A 20,337-nucleotide genomic window follows, 5' to 3' on the forward strand; every position below is an offset into this window, starting at 1 on the left:
GCTGAGGTTGCCAGATGCCTTCCACAGAAACGTCAGAACACTGGGAGGGGGTGTGTGTGCGTGTGTGCACACATAGTGTAAAATTTGTACTTAAACAGTTTTGCTTGTTTTAACTGACAATTTATATTTAGTGTGATTGTGTAATTTTTTTATCTTTTGGAAGCAAGTCACTTACTTCAGAACAATTGGGTGGAATTTGCAAGTTTTCTGTTTCCATAATATGTTTATTGTATTTTACTAAGCAGAAAGTTAACTGCAGGACTGGCTTTTTTGGTAACAGTCCCTGGCAGCCTAGATGGAGACAAAATTTGATCACAGGTCCTTACTCCAAGTTTTGTCCTCTCCCTAAACTGCAGGTTTCTGTTACTCTAATAACCTAAAACAAGAATTAAAGAGTTGTAAACTACTAATACCTGCTTCTGGAGATTTTTTTATTAGGGTGGGGTGTTTGAGAATGAGGTGGGAATTGACGTGGAGGAAGGAAGAGGAGGGAAAGGGAGAAAAGAGAGAAAAGTAAACATTATTATAATGCTGTATTCTTTTTATTCAATACAGTCATTCACATTTTTTTCACACTGCATACATTCTCCCGTAGTAATATCAGTTTGATTGAACAATATAGATACATGTGCTCAATTAAGTGTCTCATTTAAAGAGCTAATTTAAAACTTGTAAAATTTTAGGTGAGTAAGTGCATGATAAGTTTATCCTGAGAAATACGCTAATATATCTGTGAACTTCTTTTGGCTCTCCAAAAATCTTCCAGCAGAAAATTTTTATTTTATTAATGAATTAAATGTACAAAATGTAAAACTACATTGTAATGCTAATTATTTGTGTATAAACAGTAACAAAATATATAAAACGAGAATTCAGTCTGATTATTCAAACATTTTTGTTAAGACTACTAAGTTAAATATTAAAATTAAACACATTTTTACTTAAAAGATAAAATAATAAATGTTTAATTTATGGATTTCAGTTTATGCAGAAAATATTTGCAAAAATTTAAAACTAACAAATGCTAAAATGTTTTTATATTAAATGTTTAAAACTTCAAGGTATAATAATCTTTTTCTTAATATAAAGTATACCACGGTATTCTAGAATTAAATATGTTTTTGTACCAGAAAAATTCTTTCTACAAAGATTATAGGACCAAATAATAGAAAAGGCTGTGAGCCTCTTCTAGTTAAGAGTCTAAACAATCGATTTTAATAGGAATGCCACCAACAGAGGCACACACAGTAGGAGGTGATGTCAGCTGATGATGGGGAGGAAGTAAGTGGTTCTAAGGCCCTGGGACATACCAGTCCAGCAAGGCACAGTCTCCCCAAGGCCACGTGCTTAACATCCCAGAGAAATGCAAGAAGTAAAATCCAACACTTGCACCGTCTATACAAGATGTCAAATCTGCTTTAAGATAAATTATTTCATAAGAATCTATATTGATAAAATATAACAGGAAACTTATAAATATAGCTGTAACATAATCTGATCATATTTAGTCATTAGAAAATGACCCAAAATGTATATTTTATCGGGTTTTATTTGAGCTCTGCTGGTGTTGGTGCAGATGGAGATGCTGTTGGACCTGCAATGCAAAGTAAAGAAATGAGTTGACGTTTCTTGATAATTGACCTTGATAAAGATGATGTTCTTAATAAATTAAAAAATTTAACATATTCATTTTAAATAAAAGAAAACACATTTCTGTACCTAGTTAGAAGGATTATTGCTGAATTCTACCTAAAATTTCAGCACATGGTCCCACCCACAGGCACAAATCATGCATTGGAAACATCAGTCTCTGACTTGTGCACTGATAGACAAGAACACAGTGCCCCGTTGGAGACATGAAAATCCACCAGTCTCACCTCTCCATGTTGAAAAGTGTCTGCTGACATGAGTGCACTGAGCTGAGCTAACAGGGTGAGCATAGCCTCAGCGAGGCGAGTGGGCAGGAGGGAGGCCGCTCAATCTGAGAAGTCTGCCCTCTTCCCCAGCCCCCAGAGGATGCTGCGTGGCTCTCGTCCCTGTAGCCAAGTCCCACGCACCTCTGTTAATGTCGGTCTTTCAAAGGACAATACTGTGCCAGTTTTCTCAAGGCCAGCTTTCTGGCATGCCAAAGGCATCTAGAATGTCTGCAAAAATTGAGCCAGGAAAATAATAATCCAGTGCCTCGTAGAGGGAAAGAAACATTAATAAGAAGCCTTCTTGAGGTCAGAAAGTTACAGTGGCAGGCTCTCAGTGGAGAGTTTTCCAGTGGGAAGGAAGAGGCCTACTCTGGGTTGGCCATTGTCGTTTCATCAAGATAAAATCCAAGATGGGCAAGAGAAGAGATAGGAAACAGAAGGGGAGAGTGTGTGGCCGCCCTCGGCAACAGCGCTGGGCTGGTGGGCAGAGATCTTGGCGAGGGCGGGAGTGACACCTGGGTAATGACACTTCAGCTACCCAGAGAATTTGCGGGAACAGGTCCGCTCAACCAAATGGGGATTCTTCCAGATTACAGGGGCATTACTGCTAATTCAGTCTTTATCAATTTTGAACAGTTAAAATATTCCTCTGAGATTAAGCAGGTCTTGCTATTAATTGAAACACATAGATTACATAACGTGTGCAATGACTTATTTCCTGATAGAAAATTTATAAACTTATACTAGTGTTAAATGATAGTTCCTTGATTAGATTATGTATTCTGTTGGCAGTGGCGTAAATTCTATTTACATAAAACCATGCAGGAAAATAATGCTAAAAAGCCTAAAATTTCACGTGTAGGTGAGCCTCTGTGCCGGCCGCATTTGTATTTTTAAATTGGAGTCTTCCCATGGCTTTTCACTTCTCTTTTCCATTATTAAAACCCACATTTCTCACATGGTGTGTGATACAATGTGTGTCTCTCAACTAAACTAAAATATGTTTTATCTTGTATAATATGCATAAAAGAATAAAATAATCTTATAATAATGTAAGTGGTCTCTCCTTTCCTGTCCCCAAATAGTGTTTCTAGAGCTCTGATTTTTTTAAAAGCATAGCTCACACTGGCTTTGCAGTTAGAATACATGCGGTTCGGAGAAGGATGTCACAGGCTGCTGAGAGGCTCCGCTTCAAATATAAGAACTACATCCATGGAGTTTTTTTGCATGTAAGACACTTTATAATTAGATGCAGGTCAATTTCTCCATAAATACTCACTTGGAGGAGAAGGCTCTGTGATAAAGAACAAGCACGTTGGTTCAATTTAGTAAAATTTAAAGTAGTAAAATACTTAAGACTAGGTATTACAAGAACTAGTGATACCGACCCTGATATCAGTTTCCCCACATTAAACCCAGCATATATGGGGTTAAAACCAAAACACTCATTCCCTGCTTACTCCCTGGCTTCCTGGCTCCAGAATCCACTATCCTCCATGGAGGCAGACACCGTCAAAGACAAGCACCTGGATTGTGTCCTCCCCGCAAAGAGATACGGGCTGGTGGGAAAGCTGCTGACCAGCAAGGTCACGGGCTCCCTCCTCTCTGCAAGTGTCTCAAGGCCAAAGACAGGCTGGTGGGAAAGCTCCCACCAGCAAGGCCATATGCTCCCCCTCCTTGTGGTTACAAATAAAAACCCTTCGCTTTAGCTTTTTGGGGAGTTTGGGATTTCAGCATTAGCTGCCCTCTCTCCTTGCTCAGCACTGTGCAAAAATAAAATTCCTACTTTCTTCCACCACACCCGGTGTCAGAGATTGGCTTGCTGCACAATGGGTGAGCGAACTCACTTCTGGTTTGATATCACTAGTACTTTTAATAATTACTTAAGGAATTAGTAAAAGGCTGTATTACTTAAAATGGTAAATCATGGAACACAACCGCCATTGTAAAGTTCAAACATGCACTGTTTAACAACGTCGAGTGTGAACTTTTTATGTACCACCACGACAATGGAGAGAGAGGGTATGTCATCAACAGAACTGGCTGGGGCCAACCTGGTGACAGTGCAGAGCAAGCAGGTGCTGATGACAACATCCCCCTTCCCAGGTGGAGGCGTTACCACCAGAGTAAGGAGCTGGGCAGCCAGACCCTACTTACAAAGCGTCTCATGAAACACTTGAGATGCTTTAAGAGACGGAACATGCCTGCCTCCTCCTTATCAGAGAAATGAAGCCTCAAGAGTAAAAGTAAGTTGCCTATAGGCGAAGGGTCCCTGAACTGGAGCTGCAGAAACTCAGCTTGATGCTCAGTGGGCTTTAAGATGGACACAGCCAAAACTAGACTAAGTCCACCTGCTACTGTGACTGTTAAAAATCAAAACTAATATAGTGTTCTGAGCAGCTAATTACAGGGAAACTTCCAAACTTCAGAGTTTAATGACAAAGCGTAGGAAATGCTTAGAATGGATTAATTTCAGGCTTGAATTGTGAGTTCTTTTCAAAGAACTGAGGACTTTTTTGAAGCTACCTCAAAGGGACCACTTACACAGAAGTTCAAGCATTGCTGGGGTCCTCTGAATAAAGAGAAAAAAGCAGCATATATGTTATCCTCATGTGTATCTTTAACCCCAATACTTCTGCAGGGTTTTCACACAGTTTTTAGATTACTCATTACGAGATAGATAATGAGACAAGAAAACATCTGTTGCTGCTATCTCAATGAACAAAAACCTCAGGGAACAGGGATTGCCGGGGGCACTTCACCTTGAGCTTGGTCAGAGGCTTCGGGAACCTCTGGCTCTGGGAGCTGCTCTGCATCCTGGTGCCCTTCGGGGTCTTGCGTGGACTGAGATGATTCGGAGGCTCTGGATGTCTGTGGGGTCCTCTTGTCTGAACCAGCTCGTTGCTGTAACCACTCATCCTTATAACCATTGCTAATAAGTTTGGAAAAGTTTGTGGGTGAACTGGTTTTATGACCAGGCCTCAAAAGGAGAAAAATTAATGTCAAACGTAAGTACAAAGGTTAATGATAATCCAGAAGCATTGTCAGCCAACATACTGATAATAAATAGGATGCATTATTGTTCCTTAAAACATAAAGGAGATATTTCTCTCTTTCTCAGTCTCTCCCCCCGCCTCTCTCTCTCCCTCCCTCTCTCTCTCCTTGCCTCCTTCTCGCTCAGTCTCAGTCTCTGCCTCTCCATTTTCCAATGTAAGGAAGCACACTTCCTAGCACCCCTTGTACAAGGGAGAACATGCTTAGTTCAGCGTTGAAATCCTTTCTCCACAACAGCCAGTTCGAAAGGGAATAATTCCAGCATTTCTCAGGGAGCCTCTGCAGAAGACACACCCTTCCCTGTAGTAACGGATTGCTCAGACGCCATCATGTTTAACAAATTACTACTTCCTTAATTAGTTCTTCCTTGTCCTCATTAAGGATGATCTGCTGTTGCTTTGCACAGCTTTGCCTTCTATCTGTCATTTCCCTTCTGCTGCTGCATCTTTGCTCATCTTGTCATAACCTACGTTGAAGAGTGACAGGGCAGTCTGATGTGATGGAAGCAGCATGAGCTTGGAAGACACACAGGTAACAAACACACACATTACCTGAGATGCCTGTTCACTCTGAAACAGGTTTCTTACTTGCAAATCAGTCTGTTGTTAAGGGTATTCCTAATGGTCCTCTCTCTCTCTCTCTCTCACTCTCTCCCTCTCTCTCTCTCAAGATATATATCTATAGACAATTTTTTTCTACCTCCCAGTTTGAGCATGCTGCTCTCATGGCATTTGTCACATATAAAATAACTGATTGATTGGTTGTTTTCCCCACTGGATAAGAAGCTGTGTGAAGAACGAGTCAGACGATTAATGACATTAATTCTGGCACTAACTAGGATTCTGGGAAGGTAACGAGGACCAGGAGGCCTGAGGACCTCACTTTCCAGCTGAGAGATGAACCAAATGTCAGAGCGCCTCATAGGTTTTCCAGCTGAACACAGAGCCAGAGCGCTCACTGAGTGCGGACACCAGGGTCGGGGCCTTGGTGACAGAAAATGTCAGGACTGAGCAACACACACGTGGAAGGACAGGTGGCCCCAAATTTAAGAGGCAAGCTTTTGTGAAGAGAGGCTCGAGGAGGCAGGTCTCAGGCAGCACGCAGGCTCAGGGAGGACAGGGCGGCTTGTTGGAGGAGTCCAACCTCTGAAAGGGTACAGACGGACGTCGGGAAGGAAGGAAAAATGGGATAGGAGGTGAGTAGACAAGGCTGGGCCTGGGCTTTGTATGCTGGGCCAGGGGAAATTGTGACATCAAAGTCACACTACAGAAACATGCTGCTGGGAAGTGAATATCATTAGGCTGACATTAGCATAGCATGTTGTTGCCGTCATTGTCACTGTTGGCACTTAGACAAAAGAGCAAAGAACAAACCCAAACTGAATGCAGACAATGTTGGTGCTGCTCGTGCACTTACATGGGCGGGAAGGAGAGTCTACTTCCTGCAGGGTCTTTGGGGCCAAGCGGGGTCCCCGTTTTGCTTGGATACTTTGAGTTAATGGCCGGTAGCCTCACCTGTATGAAGGACACACAAAACCCTGATTTAGTGAAGAGTTCAGCAGCTCAGATGCTAAAGGAGAAGAAAACTCACAGACAGTAGCAGAAGTACAAACCCCCCCAGGACTGGACTTGCAGCGTGGTCATTATTTGACTGGTAAACGGCCACAATGAAATATAATTCAACAATGGTTATGTAAAAGGGACCATCAGTAAATCAAAAGCAGTTGCTGCATTCAAGCAAAGATGCATCTATTCAGGAAGAAATACAGTGAACAACTCACAGTGTGAAATACTACAGGAGGACCTGGTCCTAAAGGGACTCTGGAGAGGTTGGGGTTCCCATGCTCACAGGGCGGATAGCTCCTCCCATCCCCCTGGGGAGGCGCTATCTTTGAAGAACCTTGAATTCCTTCACCCTGAGCTGTCAAGTGGGAACCAGGGTGAAGCAAAAGGGAAAGGGCAGTAGGGATGGAGACCTGTCCTTCACTCATCCTTGAAGATGGGTTGCCACACCACCCAGCCACAGGAAGAGAGCGCTGTCCCCGGGTGACGTGCCCGCCTGTCCATCTGCCCTGGTGCAACCCCATGGCAGGCACTCGAGTGTGTGTGTCAGTGAAGGATTGATGGAGACAACCTGATCCTGCTAAGAAGTCCAGGAGGTCACTGAGGAGGAAACTGGAGGAGAACGGGTGACATCTGAGATGGGCCCTGTGTGCACAAGAGAGGACAGTGCTGCTAGAGGGAACTATGCATGAGGTGGCCAGGGAGGAGAGGTGGATGTCAGGTGAAGAATGGAGATGGACTCAGACTAGAAAGACAAGAGGCTCAGGGGGATCTTTGGCCAAAGGCAAGGGGCACCTGAACCAGGTGGCAGCAAGGGGACGAGGAGAGCAGGGCTGATGTTCAGAAGCAAACGCAGGGACCCGGCAGATGACAGACACGAGGGGTGATGGAGAAGGTGACTCCTGAAATGAAAGCTGGACGCATGCTGGAAACAAGACACCAGGAGAAGAAAGCTCCTCGAGCAAGTTAGAAGGGAGAGGGGCCCAGAGCAGGCGAGGGGCTGGGTCTGGAGTGGAGGACTACAAGACCTTTAGACAAAGGCACAGGAGGAAAGTTGTGTGACGTTGGTTAGGTAAAGATTTCATAGATATAATATCAAAAGCAAAGTCATAAAGGAAAAAATGGATAAATCAGACTTCATCAAAGTTAAGAACTTCTGTTCTTCCAAAGACACTGTTAAAAGAATAAAAAGCCACAGACTGGGAGAACATATTTGCCAAACTCATCTCTGGGAAAGCATTTGTGTCCACAATATATAAAGAACTCTCAAAACTCAATAATAAGAAAACAAACAATTAAAACATGAGTGTGACCAGCCCAGTGGTGTAGTGGTTAAGCTTGCGTGCTCTGTTTCCACAGCCTGGGGTTCACAGGTTTGGATCCCAGGCACAGACCTACACACTGCTCATCAAGCCATGCTGTGGCGGCATCCCACATACAAAAAACAGAGGAAGATTGGCACAAATGTTAGCTCAACAACCGTTTTCTTCAAGCAAAAAGAGGAAGATTGGCAACAGGTGTTAACGCTCAGGGCCAGTCTTTCTCACACACAAAAAAAGGAAAAATCAATGGGCAAAAGATTAGAACAGATGCTTCTCCAAAGAAGATATAAGGCAAAAAGGAACATGAAAAGATGCTCAAACCATCATCAGTCATTGGGGAAATGCAAAATAAAACCATGAGGTGTGCCTATTAGAATGGCTTAAAAAAACCTGATAAGACCAAGTGCTGTTGAGGACGTGGAGTAACCAGAACTCTCTACACCATGGGTGGGCGTGTAAAATGGTGTAATTGCTCTGGAAAACAGCATGGCAGCGTCTTGTGAGGGTAAACACACACCACACAACCCAGCAATCCAACTGCAAGGTCTTTGCCTATGTTCATACAAAAACCTGTTTGCGAGGTTGATGGTAGCTTTACTGATAATCATCAAGTGCTGGAAACAAGCCAGCATCCACCAACTGATGGATGGATCAATGAATAGAGAAAGCGCACCACCATCTTAGAGTGGGAACTCCTCCAAAGCACAAAGGAAGGGACTACCCATATCCATGACAGAATGGCTCCCAATGTGTTGTGCCACATGGGAGAGGCCAGACACAAGGACTATATACAGTATGGTTCCACTGAGGTGATATTCAGGACAAGGAAAGACTATAAAGACTGAAATCAGACCAGTGCTTGCCAGGGACTGGGGTGGGCGAGGGGTTGGCTTGGAAATTTGGAGGCAATGGAATAGCTCTGTACCCTGATGGTCATGGTGGTTATGCAATTCATACATTTGTCAAAACTTGTAGAACAGTGCTCAGTAAAAGGTGAATTTCCTCTGTGTAAATTATATCTTATAACAAAATAGGAGAAAATGCTATGGGGAAACAGAAAAACAAAAGCAACACACAACCCATGGAGGTACTGCAAGAATTTACAGGAAGAAAAGATGGCTCTTCAGAAGAGGAGCCAAGACCCAGCCCATTACCCTGTAGGTGAGCGAGAGCCCATAATGCTGGTGATTAGTGGGTAACACTTTTCTCTGAATATTGTAGCATGTCTGCCACGTGCTGAGCATGGCTGGGAAGTTCTGTGCCCCAGGTCCCCTCCTTGAGGCCAGCTGCAGGGGACAGGGGGACATGGGGCTAGACGGCCAGGCCCATGAGAGGCTGGGAAAGGACATCCATCAAATTCCACTTAACTTACTAGCTAAACAGTGTGGCATGTTTTCCTGTTAAACTCTTACTCTAGCTGTGCCAGAGGTCCTGAAGGACACGGGGAGAAAATAAAATAACTCCCCGGTCCTGTGCAATAGATGCTCCCGGGAGTCAAGTTGTGCACCAAAGTGGTGCTTAAAATAACTTAGGAGGGCAATCCGGGCCCTTCCCCACGTGCCACTCATCCCCAACATGGGAAGCAGCACCAAGTTCCTTCAGCTTAGATGTGGGCAGTGTCTGGGTCTTTAACCACAAATCCTCTCATCCTATGTCCTTACGCACGCACAGGGCCGGGCCTGGGCCAGCTTCTTGTGCCCAGATTGTTCAGCCCCCAGCACAGCTTTTGTCAATGGCTACTAACTAACCTGCTTGATTTGGGGGTGGTACAGCATTTAGCGTTTTCAAGTTCCTCTAGATGTGCACCGTGACTGTGGTCAACACCCAAAGGTCCCACTTATTGCTGGATGGTTCAGACACTTACATATCACCAAGAAACAGATGAGATCCTTAAAACAGTCCATTTCATTGATTGTGCGAATAACCCAAAGCCAGAGTCACAGGTGGAGGTGGGGATGTCTTGAAGAAAACAGATGGCCCAATGCAGACAACTGACATTCCACGTGGTGGTCAACTACTCCAGTCACCAAAATAAACTGCCAGGGTTTCTCTTCGAACCCCGACATTGAGAAGCCAGGCCCAGGAGTCAGGCGCAGACCATTCACCGCAACAACTAGTGCCCACGCCGGGAACACCCAGCCTCCCCCTCACCTGCCGAGGATGGTCTAAATATAAAAACATCAGTGTTATTCTTCATATGAAGCTCAGTGTTTCTCTCATGAATCCCCTGTCTGAAGGACTGAGGCTGACCTCAGACCTCGGCACTGGAGCCAGCGGGCTTTGCGGAGCCCTGGGCCATGGGGCTCTGGGTGGTGAAGGGATCAGGTTACTACAACCACAAAGCTGCTCCTTTGAAATACAAACCCACTAACAAGGCTTTCACCTTGAAGCCAGTTGCTCCTTCGTGGTCAAATATACCACTGGGGGTTTGTACAGAAAACAAGCATCGTCTTCTCTTCTTCTATTATCAATAAACAGTACTCCAGGGAAATTTTAACTTAAATACTTAAATAAAAAAATGGGAATGCTCAGAAACTAGACAATGAATAACAAAATGTCCTTTCTATATGTGCAGGATGAGAAGTGGCATGCCCTAAATAAGCATTAACTAGTTAAAACTCACTTAGATAACCTCAACATTCATGAAAACACAAAGGAAGATACTATTATCGTGGCCTCTTGCCTTTCAGTGGATCCAAACTTAAAGGACAGAATCCGGGTGTTGTCATGGACAACATGAGACACACTGCCTGCTGAGGATCACATCACTTATCAGAGAGAGACAAGCAGAGCGACGCCATCAATGATGGCTCCCGTCACCTTTTTTTTCTCCTTTTCAAGTTCCTCGGCCTCCCTTTGCCAAACCGTCTTCATGTCGAAGTCAAATGGCCCTCTTCGGGACTCATAGTTACCGTTGGCCTGCTCAGGGTTAAACTCCTCGTAAACCATGTAATCTGGCATGGACACAGCAGGGGTTCTGCAGAAACAGATGCAAGAGTTCCAGTGTGCTGCCACTTCTGCATCTCTCCTCCCTCTCTCTCTTCCTTCCTCTTTCCCTCCGTTCTCCCTCCTTCCCTTCCTCCCTCCCTCCCTCCCTCCTTCTCTCCCTTCCTTTCTTCCTCCTTCCTTCCCTTCCTTTCTCCCTGCCTCCCTCGCTCTCTTCTTTCCTTCCCTCCCTCCTTCTCCCTTCCTCTCTCCGCTTTTGTGTAGTAAACACCATCCTTTTTCTCCCTCCCACACCAAAGCTTGAAGACCCAAGTGGGCAGTGTCAATATTAGTAAAATGAGATATATTAAATTATGAATTAATAATATGAATTATTTAATCTATGAATTAACAAATTACAAAGCAATTATTTCTTTTATGATATTATATACTCCTTTGTCCTCCTAAACTAGACTCCCCTCACCATTCACTATTTGACTTGATCATTAATAATAATAATAATAATAATAACCTTTTTTTGTTTTCTGTTAGCCATTTTTACCGTGAACATTTGAGCTTTCGGCCTGTTTCCCACACAAACGGTATACACAGGAAGGTCACCCACAAGCACAGCAAGGTTGGAATGGTAGAGCACAGCAAAGTCAACCTTGGAGGACCAGGTACATGTGTCCCACACCAAGCCCCTGGGAGGCTGCAGAGATGACCCCACATCCCACTCCTCTGTTGTCACTTGCTCAGCAGTGAGCCGGGTGGCACCTCAGCTCCAGGGTATGACAGCCCCCAGGCGGGCTGAGGAGCAGGGGTCCTGGGCCCCTATGGGCCTTCTCCTATTTACCACCACCCTGTGGATCCTGGGTCAGGCAGGTCTTACTCAGCAGGCTAAGGGCTGGGACTTGATCCTAGCAGCAGCGAGGGGCCAAGAAAACCCGGAGCAGGGGAGAAGATTTTCAATTTCAAAGGCTAAGTGAAGTAGGCTGGGCTCGGAGCGTGGAGGGGGCGGGCACTGGAGAAGATGCACTGCCAGGGGCAGGAGTGGGGAAGGGAGACTAGAATGGAGAGGGCGGGAAGAATGGGGAGGAGAGGGAGGAGAGAGGAGGGGGAGAGGGAAGGAGGAGAGGCAGGGGAGGGAGAGGGGAGACGGGGGGAGGGCAGGAGAGGAGGAGGCAGGAGGTGGGGGAGGGAAGTAGAAGAAGAAGCTGGAGTCATCACGATGTGATACCTGGCAGGGACTGGGCTGGTCAGAGCAGGTGAATGAAGAAAGGGGAAGAAAAGAAGGGGCTCCCAGCTGTCCCTAAGACAGAGGGCTGGAAGGAGGCACCTTGGAGGCCCCTGAGGTTGCAAGGACAGGCCTGGGAACAGAGGTCAGAGGCTAAGAATGCAGGCTGGGAGGTGACCACAGTACTCTGGAAGAGAAGCCACAGACTCGGCCCAGCTGCTCAGGTAAGGTGGGACAGGCCAAGGGATCAAGAGAGACAGGAAACCCAGCCCGCGAATCCCCCTGTTGTCCTGGTCCTGGTCCTGGTCCCTGGAAGCCTCTTGCCGGTACCCTGGCCTCCTGCCTCCCTCTCGTACCTTCCCCTGCGGGCCCTTGCCATTTCTCTCTGGATGAGGCTCCGTCAGAGGGAAGCCATGTCAACCTGAAAGAACAGAGGAAGAAGACTCCAGAAGACAAAGCTGCACTGTGAGCTCAGGCAGAGCCTGCAGTAACCCTGATGACAGACAGGCACATCTGCCAGAGCCTCCTTTCCAAGCCAACCAGGAAAGCGCTCTGAGGAGACTTTCCACATTACTTCTCAGTCCAAGACAGGTGTTTGGGAAGCTCTAGTTTGCATGCCCAAACATAGGAATTTCTTAGACATTTCAAACATTCTGGGGACAGTGGTTCCCCATAACTCTGTAATCACCATAGAAATTTAGGATTTCCTGTATTTCTGGCCTTAAATAGCACCTTTCTTCAGTGAGAAGAAAGCTTTGGGATAAGGTGGTGTTTGTAGGAGGCTGTGATACAGAGAGAACAAAAACTTGAAGCAGGCCCAAGAGGTACAACTCTAGGGTGCCAAACACCATGGAGATTTCCAGAACTCTGATGCACTAACAACTGATTCTACACTCCCCAGAGAGCTAACTATTGTACGATACTACCTGGAGTTGCAATATCATACTATTGGTATCAGTATTAGGAATTGTATATTTAAAATTCTAATTGAGCTATTTTTTTTCTATCAAGATGAACAACGTTGGGATGCTGCGTAGTACTCACTGTCTCTGGTCAGCTGTGGGCGGCTTGCTGTGGTGGATGTACCAATCTGGCAAGGAGTAGGTGACTGGGGAGCCTTTCCTGGTCCCAGGAGCAAAGTGCTTCAACAGATCTCAAAACCAAAAAGACACACTGTGAGTGAATGCGTCCGACCCGGGCACAGGCATTTCTAGCAGGCAGGTCACAGTTTCAAAAGGGAGCTGTGACTTCTCCGTTGAGTTGCCTCTGGCCCCAGGGGCCACAGGACATCAGGGCAGTCCCTGGTCCTCACCTGCCTGGGCACATGCTGAGATATGGGTCCTGCTTGGTACTCAGGAGGGACATCCTTGGTGCACATTCCCCAACCCCAATCCCACCCCTGATCCTGAGCGGGCATCTACGCATGCTAACATCCATCCATTCCCAGGTGGAGTATGTCACACCCTGACATCTGTGAGGGCAAAACTCAGGTCTCCAGGGGGCTGCTTGCTAGCTGCCCCTCTCAGCTACCCCCATGCCTTCCTGGTAGCCTTAGACAGTCCCACTGTTCTCCTCCTCCACCGTGAGGCTGTCCCTGACCACCCACAGCATTTCCAGGAGAAGCTGCCCCCTCCAGGTTCTGATGAGAAGTGGGGCACAGACCCCTGTAAATCACTGGGCAGAGGGGGTTGGTAATCAGTGCCTCATCTTGGAGCCACCCTGAGAGGGACAGAGCACTAGGCTCCTTCTTGGAGACTCAGTTCAGTCCCCATCTACTCGCTCGCTTTCTGGCATCCATGCCTCCCTCCCCTGGCTCCAAGGGCTTTTTCATAGCTGGGGGTTGGAGGGGTGTCAACAGACAGGGAGGTGGGAAGGACTGGTTTGGTCTGCTAAAAAGGACAGCAAAGTGATGATAATCACAGCAGTGGCAGTAGCCAACATTTCCAATTTCTTACTATCAGTAAGAAATTTTTAACTTTTGATTTTTTTTAATATTTGAGACTTAGAGAAAAGTTGCAAGAATAGTATTAATTCCCCTAGATGCTTCCGCCACATTCCCCAAATGCTAACATTCCATTCACGTTTGTTCTATCATTCTCTCGCTCTCCATCTCTATCTCCATTCGTATTGCCGCTGTCATTGCTGCTTTTTGGGAACGTGTTGCAGGCATGAGGCCCTTTTACCCCTATATACTGAAGTGGAAGTTTCGAGAAGATGGTTATTACATAGTCATGGTATAATGACCAAAGTCAGGAAGTTAGTGTTGATGCAATCCTTGTATCTAATTTACAGATCTTGTTCAGATTTTGCCAGCTGTCCCTGGCAGCTAAGAGCGAATGTTCTTCTAACCAATGGCGGGGGCGTGGGGAGGTCCTGTGCATGTGCCTTATGTGTAGTGAATCAAATGGTTTCTTCTGGGCTTCCTAACGTTAAAGCTCAGATGTTACCATTTTGTTTTCCGTTCCCCATGACAATCTCTTGAGGGGTTGGCAGCCAGAAAAAAGAAAAAAGGTTAGTATCTCTCACTGCCACTTACAACAAAACCTGCTGTAAGACATTTTAGACATTAACTCCTTAACTTCCGGTCAGCCATTTATATTAGCACAAGCAAGCAGTACTTTCTCAATTAAATCACAGATGAAAGTCTGATGTTCATCAGCATCGCTGGTGAAACTCGTCTGTGGCCTTCATTATTTACAATATATTAAATCATAGCACAGGGCAATGAGCACAAATGGCAGGAAATAAACACTTCACAAGCTAGTAAGGAATTGGTTGCCTGGGGAAGGCCGTGAAAGTATAGAGCTCGGTTCTCCTCCAGGATTAAGATATAAAACGAGGTGGGGTGAGTCACTGCCTCGGAGTCACTCTGGAGAAAGGTCCTACAAAGCCACTTCTGGGAATTCAAAGTCTACTCAGTCTTTCTCATAAACGGTAGCACGTCCCTGAAGAGTACACCCACCCCGAACTGGATCAATTAACCTCAATTTCCAAAGGCCTTGCACAAAACTCATAGATTGTGCAGTAAAATATTTATACGGAAGAAATGATGACCAAAACGAGCCATCACTCCTCCCCACAAAGCAAGACACTGGAAGTGCCTGCAGTGCTCACCAGGCCGGCCACCTTGCTTTGCGAGCTTCACGTATTCCGAGTCTGTTTCTTTGATCCAGTACCTTCGCATCCCAAGCGTGTGCCCATTGTCTGTGTCCCTCAGGTCACTGAGACCTGGGATCTGGGATGCCAGTGGGACATCCAAGGCCTTCTCGGACTGCTTCACAGGAAGGTGGTAATACCAGTCTAGGGAAGAGGAGGCCAAGGGTGGAGCTGTTACATGTGGAGCTGAGGTTGGTTTGATCCACTGCCTGAATGATGGCTATGCCAGGGAGGGTGCCTCATGCTCTGTGGGACAGCAGCATGAGAGACACTACCACAGGACATCACCTTGGGAGAGACCACCAGGGGACATCAGAAGGGAGAAACTGCTCTCTTTTGAACACCTATGACAAGGGGTAACCCTGTCAGTCATGTAATTAAAAGTCTCTAAAGCCCACCAGCATGCCACCTTTGGTCCCAGCAGAAGGCAGAGGGCTTCCATGAGGCCAGCTGGCTGCACTGCCCGTGGCTGCCCCTCTGCTCTCGAGCAGTGAGAGCGCAACCTCTTCCACTGGGTTTTTAGCCTCCCAGTGCAGTATCTGAGTCCCCTCTCTCTTTCTCTTTCCTTTTAACCCTCCATGAAATTGGAAATATACATTCCTGAAAAATCCCAAATCACTTGACAGTATGGGCAAGTCTATGGAATATGTGGCCAAGTGTTGGTCAAGATTTGATCAACTCCGTAGATTAAAAACACTGCGATATAAATTCCATCACAGAAGTAACAGCCTTACTGAGCATGTTTACCCATTTGACAAGAGCAGGACGGGGTGCTGTCTGGGAAGCCTCATCCTGTGACAACCTTATTTGAAGCCCCCTTCATGCCCTCATCCCACCACCCTGGGGTCCAGCATTCAGGTTGACCTGCCTCTCAGATGCTGGAACCCTTTCCACACAAACCTCTCCACTTTCTTGGTTTGCGCCTGAGGCCAAAGTGGGACATTATGAGAAGTTATTAATGAAAAGCGAACAGAGCTCTAGAGGGTTGCAAAAAGAGAGAGGAGGGAAGGAAAGGCCTTTGGTCAGGGCAACCTCATATGGGAAACTATCTCGGGCCACAGATTCATGAGGTGGAAGAGTCTGGCTCCCTTCAAAATATCAAGTCAGGTTCCACGAAGTTGAAGGCTGCTGAGTGTAGATAATGGGTGTGTGATTTCTATAGGGTTGGGGTCCCATGAAGAGGAAGTTGGATGCACCCATGTGGAAGGATGAAGGAGAGGAAAAGGAAGGACAGTTTGCTCTCTGCCCTTCCGCCCCACTCTGATTTGAGCTCCAGGGAGAGAGGGGCCATGGACAATGAGCTGAACTGACCTTGGCAAAGGATGGGCCCCCCTAAGTGGGCAAAGGCGCTGAGGGCATCCAGGAAGAGCCCTGCAGGCTGCTTTGTGACCACTCATGAGACTCGGTGTCAGGAGCAGGAGGTGTCAGCAGAAGCCTAGGGCCCTGCAATTATCAGTGTATACTTATGACCCCACTGAGAGGAGAGATCAGGGGACATTTGAACTATTGGTGTTTTAGGTGACTCTTCGCATCATAAATCAACTCCATGTCCAAATAATAGAAAAAATATCCCATCTGATTAAAAACTTTGGAAGCAAATCCAGGAAGAATGTAAAATACAAAAGATGCCATTAGCATGGCACAAGTGACTCGTGCATTTAAGATCACTTACTTAGAACCAGAGGTCACAAACGCATGATGTTCAGGTTCTAACACGTTATCTGGCTCATGGCCAGTGTGATGGGTAATTTTATGTGTCGACTTGGCTGGGCCATGGTGTCCATATATTTTGTCAAACACAAGTCTATATGTTGCTGTGAAAGGAGTATGTAGACGAGATTATCTATATAGATATAGATATAGTGAGAGCTGTATGCAGATGCCGTAGGAGACAAGACAGTCTTGGATGAACTGGCGTGCCCAGCTGAAAGTCTACAAGCATGGAGAGGAGGAGAGCCAAGTTCACAGAGGGAGGCAATCAGCAGGCTGGCCCATAAATAAAATACACTTCAATTAAGGGCCAATTGAGGGTGGACAGTGAAAACCGCCATTCCAACCCACACATGGCAGCCATCACAACATCCTACTCATTTTGTTGCTCTGGAGAACCCTGACTGGTACAATAGGGCACAGGGAAACAGTGCTGAAGAAATCAACTTGTGTAAGCACACAAGAGTCCCATGATCAAGAAGGAATCTTTCCTCTGAAGCTACAAGCTTGGACATTCAATTTCTGCTTAGAACTAAAGCCAGGTTCACCACATAAAAACGAATGACATTTAACATGCCAAATCTTTTAAATATCTAATGAATAGTAATTAGCTGAATCAACATCGTACAGTTTTGAAAAGGAGCAAAAATGTTGAGAAAGTCTTAAAGAATTGTGCAAACACAGAGAATCAGTGTAAGAATTAAGAGTAAGAGTTTAGGAGCTTCGTACTCAGATCATATTCATTTCAAATATTTTCTCTTTTAGAGGGAAGGCATTTGATGCTTGTTTTATTTTTCCTTTCTGTGTTTTGATTACTAATTAATCCACAGAGGACACTGTATCTTCTACTTCTTCTCATTACTGGAAGCTTCAGACAGGCACTGAACTCTCATCCTGTCCGCCATTTATAACTGCGTGCAAAGGAGCTCGGAGTGAGGGCCCGAATCATTAAGAATGAACCATCGCCACCACACACACACACACACACACAGGGTTAAAGGGATGAGAATTGTCTTGTAGCTTTCATCACTCAAAAATTATTAGTACTTGTATGACAGCAGATCACTTACTATCAGGTAGAATTTTTTAGTGTAGCTTCCATGCCTCCTCAGGTACAGGATATGAGCGCCTTTATTTTCTCGATAAGGAGACAGGCTGAGAGGCTCTGGTCTCTAAGCCACAAGGCAGTGTCATATGTCCATGTACCCTGGGGGCTCCTGCCTCTGGGCTGCCACAGCCTCAGAGAACAGGACTTGAAGCCTGGGCAGAGGAGACACCTGCAAGGTGCGCAACCTCAGGCAGCATCCTAAATCTCTCTGTGCCTCAGTTTCCTCAACTACAAACTGAGGTTAATGATACCTCATCAGGTTGTTATGAGGTTAAATGTTAGTTTATAAAAGTGCTTAGAACAGTGCCTGGCACATATCGGTGTCAATTAGTGTTGTTCACACAAGGAGACCGCTCACCAAGGCGCATAAAGGCTGAGAAGCCACAGTGGAGAAGAAAAACCTGCCAGGCCTCCTGTGTCCCCCCGCCCACCCAAGTTCCCAGCACGGCCATGGTGTCACCAATAGCCTCGCAGTCAGAGCTCTCGGCTAGAAGCACATTTAGATCACGGGAAGGCCGTGCTCTGTTCCACTTCTGGGCAGACGTGAGGGGCTACATTGTGCCTGTCAGCCCCCACCCTGCCTCTGCCAGCAGAGCGCCAGGATCCTCCTCACTCCCCTCTTTCTCCAGCCCTTCTCAAGGTGAGGAGGAATCAAACAAAGGCAAAACCAGACAGCAGCATCCAAGTCTTCTTCCTTCCCTTCCGCTTCAACCCTTGGGAAGCGAGAAGCCTCGCTGCCACATGAACCTGCATCCAGCGCTTGTTTCCTGTGTCCAGCCACTTAAAGCAGGAGACACAGTCAACCTGCTTGGGGTGTAAATTAGGAGCAGGAGCCAGGAAATCAGTGAAATACATGGGCATGCAGCTGAAAATGAAGATGCCTAAGTCAACATTCGGGGAAACAGCTGTGAGCGTTACATAGGATTAAACTATTACAGAGAAAATTTCAGAGATGCTATTGCTCCAACAACAGTGGTCGCCTGGTGTTCTTTTGTTGAAAATAGAGAAAAACAAGACTAATCTCCACCTCCCCCCCCCCCCCCATTTCCCTTTAAGCCTTGCTTGGGCACTGGGGCACAGGGGCAGTGTGCAGCTTTCTTCGAGGGTATCATGAGTTAGTTTCAGTCATACTCCCTGCACGCCCACGTGCACACATGCAGGGTGCTGGGTTTCCAGCCCGTCCAGCAGCAGAGGGGACCCAGCGCTCTTTCCACAGGGTCACTTACCGCAGGGAGCGTAGCGGCTGGAGGTGCTGTGCAGCTCTTTGCTCGTGTTCCTCATGCCGGGGGAGACACGATGGGTCGGGTGTTCAGGGGTGAGCTGGGAACCGCCTCCAGCGACTGAGCTTCAGAGGCCACCTCCGTGCCCCTGTTTCGTCTGTCCACCTCCACCTGACACGTATGCGGGCATCTCATTACTCAGAAGGGCGTGCATGCCCACGGGGGTATACAGCAGGGACACGTCCACGCTAGGTACACAACAGGAGCATGTCCACGCAAGCATACAGCAGGGACACATTCATGCCCAGTACACAGCAGGGCACATCCACGCGGGTGTACAGCAGGGGCACATCCATGACCGGTATATAGCAGAGCACATTAACGCCGAGTGCACAGCAGGGGCATGTCCATGCAGGTATACAGCAGGAGACAACAGATAATCGCAGGTATACAGCAGGGGCGCATGCATGCATGCTGGTAGAGAGCAGGGGCACATCCACACGAAGTATATACAGCAGAGGCACGTCTATACCGGGTAGACAGCAGGGGCACATCCATGCCAGGTATATAGCAGGGGCACAACCACGCGAGCATACAGCAGGGGACAACAGGTTCCGAGGTCCCGCCCCGGTCCGGTGCTCCTCGGTCCCGAGTGACAGATGGCCCCCTCCCCGCCCAGCCCCGCCCCGCCCCGCCCAGGCCTCTGGCCCTCGCTCACTAGCACTCGGAAGATCTCGGTGGGTGCTGCCCGCAACACCTGAGGCAAGAGCCTGTAGTCTGCTGGCTGCTGGGGCAAAGCCCAAACTCCCAGCGCGGCGCGAAACCACAACAACTCGCGTCGCCCGGGAAACGGCTGGGCGGCCAACCGGCGGGCGCGGGTGGAGCGCCAGCAGCCAATCGAGGAGGCCTGTGGGGCGCGCAGCCGGCCAATCAGAGCCGGGGCAGAGCGCGGGCCACTGTCAACCGCGGAAGGGGGCGGGGCCGTGCTGCTGGCCCGACGCTGCCCCGGGCAGCTTCGGCAAAGCGATCCAGAAAAACTAAACAGAGATTTGCTCGTCAACCTCCCGTTTATTTAATGCATTTTTTAAAAGAGGAAGATTAAGTCTCTGGAAAAACTCAGCAAAGAC

General features: G+C 47.0%; 1 protein-coding gene across 3 annotated transcripts; it reads right to left on the bottom strand.

Moving 5' to 3' along the window:
- Nucleotides 1–524: 524 nt before the first annotated feature.
- On the bottom strand, nucleotides 525–20,052 carry C1H7orf57 (chromosome 1 C7orf57 homolog). Of its 3 annotated transcripts, XM_044778181.2 has the most exons (9): nucleotides 19,929–20,052; nucleotides 19,217–19,381; nucleotides 15,131–15,316; nucleotides 13,061–13,169; nucleotides 10,675–10,831; nucleotides 6,387–6,484; nucleotides 4,679–4,896; nucleotides 3,196–3,210; nucleotides 532–1,594 (listed from the first exon to the last, which is right to left on the bottom strand). In XM_044778181.2, the coding sequence occupies exons 2-9, from the start codon at nucleotides 19,269–19,271 to the stop codon at nucleotides 1,548–1,550; spliced, it is 885 nt and encodes a 294-aa protein (XP_044634116.2). In that variant the 5' UTR covers nucleotides 19,272–19,381; nucleotides 19,929–20,052; the 3' UTR covers nucleotides 532–1,547. The 3 variants fall into 3 exon arrangements, with proteins under 3 accessions (XP_070357493.1, XP_044634116.2, XP_070357544.1); XM_070501392.1 differs by lacking the exon at nucleotides 3,196–3,210 and having other exon boundaries at nucleotides 525–1,594; nucleotides 4,674–4,896; XM_070501443.1 differs by lacking the exon at nucleotides 15,131–15,316.
- Nucleotides 20,053–20,337: the final 285 nt, after the last annotated feature.

The sequence above is a fragment of the Equus asinus genome, chromosome 1 (assembly GCF_041296235.1).
Source record: "Equus asinus isolate D_3611 breed Donkey chromosome 1, EquAss-T2T_v2, whole genome shotgun sequence".
NCBI classification, from domain to species: domain Eukaryota; kingdom Metazoa; phylum Chordata; class Mammalia; order Perissodactyla; family Equidae; genus Equus; species Equus asinus.